At 40.2% G+C, this 6104-nt stretch overlaps 1 protein-coding gene across 1 annotated transcript in view; it reads right to left on the bottom strand.

Annotated features, from left to right (window-relative positions):
- The window catches only part of LOC123979900 (sialoadhesin-like), an 11717-nt gene extending 9367 nt beyond the window's left edge, over window positions 1–2350 (bottom strand). Inside the window, exons 1-2 of the mRNA XM_046064010.1 lie at window positions 2329–2350; window positions 2165–2203 (exon numbers count right to left, since the gene is read on the bottom strand). Coding sequence (XP_045919966.1) covers window positions 2165–2203; window positions 2329–2350 — 61 coding nt within the window. The remainder of the gene's footprint in view (window positions 1–2164; window positions 2204–2328) is intronic.
- Between the last annotated feature and the right edge of the window lie 3754 nt (window positions 2351–6104).

The following is a 6104-nucleotide window of genomic DNA, read 5'->3' on the forward strand; positions in this document are numbered from 1 at the left end:
ATGAAAAATAGACTAGCTGCAGGGCAGAGCAGACAGCAGCTTCTGGGACATAAGACATAATACTGTGGTGCATCTGGTGGAATCCCAAGCATTGTCTAAAATGGCCACGATCCGCTCCGGCGTCAGGGTTGCAGCTGTAACACAGTGCAGCTGAGCCAGGTGGAATCTGTATTTAAAAGCTGTTAATGTTCTTCCAGTGGCCAAAAATTGATAAATGCAGTTCTAAAAATGATTTCATCTGTCATTGTGCAGAAATGTACAAGCCTATCATCGCCTGGTCAATCCACCTATATTCGCTGTATATCAAAATTTTTAAATCTGAGGTCTGTGGCGACATTTTACGTCAACCAGCAATTATTGGTTTGCAGCCCAGAGCCATGTAGAGAACTCCACAAACTGCCATTGCTGACAAAGAGGTCTATTAAAGAGAGTGTTTATTGTTGAGAATTCTTTGTTGTTTATTGTTATTATGATTTTTGTAAAAATATGTTTACATATAGTGTATGCACTAGGAGTGTGACGCTGTCTTGACATCCATGAGATCTCGCAAGATTAAAACCTGACAAAACCTGTCTGAAGGGGATACTACCAGCAGGTCAATACCATAATACACAGCAGAGTATAGGGTAGGTAGACTTAAAAAATATTATGAATTCTCGTAATACTATGACTTTTTTCTCAACATGTCAGAGAACACATATGTGGGATAGATTTTCTGCAGAAAGTTTTGAACATGAGCAGAAAACCTGCTGAAACACAGGAGCTATCAAAGTCCAAGAGCTTATAACTTTATTAAAATGATTCATCATTGAGGAAAAAGAGGTGACTTCCCCAAATAAAGACACAAAAGAGGAAGGAAGACATGAAATCACATGTGCATGTGTGCTGACTCAGCAGGGATGATATTACATGAGAAAAGTTGATCTACAGGAGAAACATATCTGAAAGTAACATAGAATGCCTGAGAGGTGCACTGACTTATATCCTGTTATAGTTTTATACACTGCTCCAAATAACTAAGTGAACACTTAAATTACACATCAGATCTCGATGAACAAAATAGTAATAGAAAGTTAAAATTTTGCCGGGAGACACAACAAAGCTTCTTGCAATGGCACATGTGGACGTGCCATTCTGGAGGAGCTGGACTACCTGTTCAACCTGAATGGGCTGCAGGTACTGCCTCACCTAGCACCAGCACTAGCAAAACACAAAACTAGAGAATAACCAATCAAGAAGAAAAAGTGTATATTGAATTGTCACATGCCATCTGAATTTTGTGTTTACATAAACAAAAACATTTCCACCATAAATTGGTGCAGAAATATTCATGAGAATGCAGTAAATGAAGTGTTTAATGAACAAAATGTTTATGTTTTCTATTCTGCATTTAAGATTTCTTAAAAATAGTGTTGAAATATCATCTCATCAATATTGTGTCTCGTCTCAAGTGTCTCATCACCCCTTTTATGCACTCATCCCAATAAAGCTGCTTGAATACAAATTGAAAAGAGATGATAAAACTCTCTGTCTACATGGCTCTGGAGCAACCGTAGTGATGGAGCACGTTAAGCAGTATGGCAGAGCCTATGGCGGAAAAACCCAAGCGTCTAAGAGAAGTTTCTTATGCTACAGATAAAAAAGAAACTCTGCATTGAGAGGAAGAATTCAAAATAAAGTGATAGATGGTGAGGACAAACACGCATGGTGTAGCTTTTCCTTGTGAAAAACAATATAAAACTGAAGGGGAAATATAAGCAAAACAAAAGACAAACAAACAACAACAGCCCACTAAACAGCACAATATGTTGCTTTCTCCACCTGTTTCTAAGGTGACAAAGTAGACTGAGGACAACCACAATATTTTGTTGCTGCTCTTGGACAATTTGGTGTTTGCAAAATATTTGCAGTAGGCTATGCAGCTATTACATTTAATCTACCAAAATTAATTTTCTCTGTATTTCTGAACACTAGCCTGGGATAAGTTCAGTTGTAGGCATACGTCCCGAGGACGTATTGACAGTGTTTGTGTACTGCAATTATCCACACTGCCAGAAGGGAGACAAAGATTTGCGCTGCAGGTTTTAACATACGTATATATTTACATACATGCAGCTTCAAATATTTTTGGTTTGCCAGAACGTAATATGTTCACAATACTTACTTGAGCAGGGCACAATGTTCGGCTTAGATTCATCAGGTACTACATTACAAAAACACAAATCATCAAGTACTCCAAACTTTAGGTTGTTCTGGGTAGAGCAAGCTGTGGTTATAAGGAAAGGATAACTCAATCAAATAGCAAACAAACAAAGTCAAATTACTCACAAAGCATTAGAAAGAGCTCCATTCTGTTTCGATTTGTCTTCCTCAATGTCAGCTTGTGTCTACCACATCCTGTCAGGAAGTCCTGAATGTTGTTGAGGCTGTGGCTCAGGGGGTAGAGCGGTTGTCCACTTACCAGAAGGTCTGTGGGTCGATCGGCATTGCCAATGAGTCCTTGGGCCAGACACTGAACCCCAAATTGCTCCTAATAGCTGTGACATTATGTGAATGTGTATGAATGAGTTTATGTTTCTGGTGAGCCTCTGCTCATCATTGTATGAAAGTGTACAATGAGGTGAATGTGATGTAGTGTAAACGCTTTGAGTTGTCGGAAAGACTAGGAAGGCGGTATACGAATCTATTTACTATTGCAGAACATACATTTTTTTTTATCAATCTTTTAAATTATCAATGTTTTTTCAAAACATTTTAAACTAATGGACCTAGGCTTTTTGTGTAAAATCAGTGGAGTGTTCCTTTAGGAGAATGCTTCGTCCAGACAATACAACATTTATATCAAATATAATAATGCACATTTGTACTGTTTCTTTTACAAAACCTCCCTCCTGAAAGTAGCAGCCATGTAGACTTAATAAAACTCTCAGCCTCAGTGTGCATTCTGGGTGTTTCTATTCAAAGTGCATTTCAGACAGGATTAGTTTTACAGAAACTAACTTGCAAAATCACCTGACACAAATCTTTGGTTGGAATAAAAACTAGTGCAAAAATAAGTGCTACAGTAGTCTGAGCTTCTTAAAAGTGTTCCAGATGTTGTCCGTAAATCCATACATGTCTCATGTCATTCCCGGACATTCCCCCAACACATCATGTGTTAGTGCATTTCAAAATGACATTTGAGTGTTTGCACTTTCATCACCACTCTGGTTAATGTATGGTTATGTTTAGTTTACTAAATCTACTTGGCGAAAGCTCTGCAGTATGTGACAACCTGGCAAAATAGTGTCATAGCTGTTTCAAATAATTTGCAGCTTATTTGAGCCATTAAAGACTCTGTAGGGAAAGGAAGTCAGACATTTCACAAAGTGAAGATTAATATTGTTCCACACACCTTTAAGGCGCTCAAAGATGTTTGTGTTATTCAGGTCTGCTAGCCTGTTTTGGCCAACAAGAACATTACTTGAAACAAAACAGAGGCATCATTCGTGCAGTAAAGTCATTTTGTTCCATTTAATGTATGTTATGTATAATAAAGTAATGTGACACTGTCATACACTGTGAAAAATGTTTTTCTGTGTGAAGAACTTCTGTGTGAACTCAATCATTTGTGAAAGTGACCAATACTTCCCCAATTTACTTTTAAACTCACTCTTAATGTAACATTAGAGATTCTGTTTCTCTTTTGAGGGACATTGCGGTTACTAAAACTTTCAAATGCAAATCTACAACGGGTAACTTAAAGGAGAGGTTCATGACTTACCAGTGATTCAATTCCCTCCACATATACTGTGCCAGTGACAAAGCAAATGAGGACAATGCAAGCGTGAAGGCTTACGGCAACCTCATGACCTGAAAGATGTCACAGCACCACAGTCCTGATGAGAGAAGAGAGGTTTTGATAATGTTGATACTTTCATCAGCGTGTGCTCAGAGCTGTGAGCTCAACACAGCAAGTGATGCAGCAACGGCTTTTTTTCCTGTGGGTCCACATTATCTACCATTGTGAGGAAGTTAGCTCTTGTCAGCATTTAAAACAAATCTCTACTCAGCCAAACTTCAACCTCACAAAGCTGCAAGTATGGATGCAGGCTTTAGTCCTATACATTCTGAAAAGATATTGAAATAGTCAACTTCTCTTTCTAAAATTTAGTTTTTTACTTAATGAAAGCTGCTTGTTGCTCTTGTGTGTTGTTTTTATTCTCTGCTGAAAAATAGGACAGGTTTCCTTTGGTCAGCCCCTCATGAGATAGAGATGTTCTTCTTTCAAAGTGCTCCTTCTGCTCCGCAGGACTGTCTTTTCCGTCTTGAAGCAGGTGTACAAACTGGTTATGGTTCCCAAGACTCCACTCCACTGTCATATCTGTTACATCCCGTGGGGGCTCAAGGTGGCACTGCAGAATCACATCCTCACTGACTCCAGCTTCCACTGGATCATAAGAGCAAACCACCTCTGGGTCTGTTGAAGAAGTAGCATTAGACCAGATACAGACCTTTTACACTCAGCTACAACAAAGTCAACAACAGAGTTAAGCTACCAGAACAACAGGTTCCTGATTTCAGGGCTTTTGATAAATTGCAGCACTGTTTTCCGTCTTAATCCAGGTGGTTAAAGTGCCCACGACTCCATCCCACTGACATATCTGTTGCATCCAGAGACAGAGAGGACACAAAGTCTAGAGATTTTCTGAATCAGTGAATGGAAAAGCTTCTGGTAGTGAACCAAGGCCTACGTGCAGCTGTTGCTGCACCACGTAGGACTCTGAGCGAAAACCCAGGGGTACACATCTATCATTCAATATGTTTTAGACAATATATTTAAAATATATTTAACTAAAAAAACAAAAAAAACAGGAGAGTTGTACTGGCAGGGATTCAATAGCGCAAAGTAGCCGTTGCCAAGGTTACTGCCCAGCACCTGGTGTTTACCCATGAGGTGCTTGACTTGCCTGTCTGTTGACATGGGAAACGCAGTACGCCCCGTGGATCCAAGCAAGTACGCAGGCAGAGCATTGCTCCTCATCAAAAAAGGCCTTGAGACACAATGGCTGTGTGGATTCTCCTACTTGTTATATCATCATTTTCTCATGTTATTTTCTAATGTTAAACTCAGATAAAACTGAAGTTATTGTTCTGGGGCCTAAGCACCTCCGTGACGCATTATCTAAAGATATAGTTTCCCTTGATGGCATCGCCTTGGCCTCCAGCACCACTGTGAGGAATCTTGGAGTTATCTTTGATCAGGACATGTCGTTTAAGTCTCACATTAAGCAAATTTCAAGGACCGCCTTTTTTCACCTACGTAATATTGCGAAAATTAGGAACATCCTGTCTAAAAATGATGCAGAAAAACTAGTCCATGCATTTGTTACTTCTAGGCCGGATTACTGCAATTCTTTATTATCAGGCTGCTCGAAAAAGTCCGTTAACACTCTTCAGCTGATCCAGAATGCTGCAGCACGTGTTCTGACAGGAACCAGGAAAAGAGATCATATTTCTTCTGTTTTAGCTTCTCTGCATTGGTTTCCTGTAAAATCCAGAATAGAATTTAAAATCATTCTTCTTACCTACAAAGCTCTTAATGGTCAGGCACCATCTTATCTTAAAGAGCTCATAGTACCTTACTACCCCACCAGAGCACTGCGCTCCCAGAATGCAGGGTTACTTGTGGTTCCTAGAGTCTCCAAAAGTAGACTAGGAGCCAGAGCGTTCAGCCATCAAGCTCCTCTACTGTGGAACCAGGTTCCAGTTTGGGTTCAGGAGGCAGACACCATCTCCACATTTAAGAGTAGGCTTAAGACTTTCCTCTTTGATAAAGCTTATAGTTAGGGCTGGCTCAGGTGAGTCCTGAACCATCCCTTAGTTATGCTGCTATAGGCCTAGACTGCCGGGGGATTTCCTATGATGCACTGAGCTCCTCTCTCCTCTACTTTCTCTCCCTCTGTATGCAACCTCATCCCATTATCCATGTTACTAACTCAACTTCTCCCCTTTCTGGTAGTCTTGTGCTTTCTCGTCCCTCTCCTCTCTCCTCCTATCACTTCCTGCAGGTTTTCTGGCTCTGGAGCTGTGGAGTCTGGATCTGTGGCTGCGGGTCGCCTGCT

The sequence above is a fragment of the Micropterus dolomieu genome, linkage group LG12 (assembly GCF_021292245.1).
Source record: "Micropterus dolomieu isolate WLL.071019.BEF.003 ecotype Adirondacks linkage group LG12, ASM2129224v1, whole genome shotgun sequence".
NCBI lineage: Eukaryota > Metazoa > Chordata > Actinopteri > Centrarchiformes > Centrarchidae > Micropterus > Micropterus dolomieu.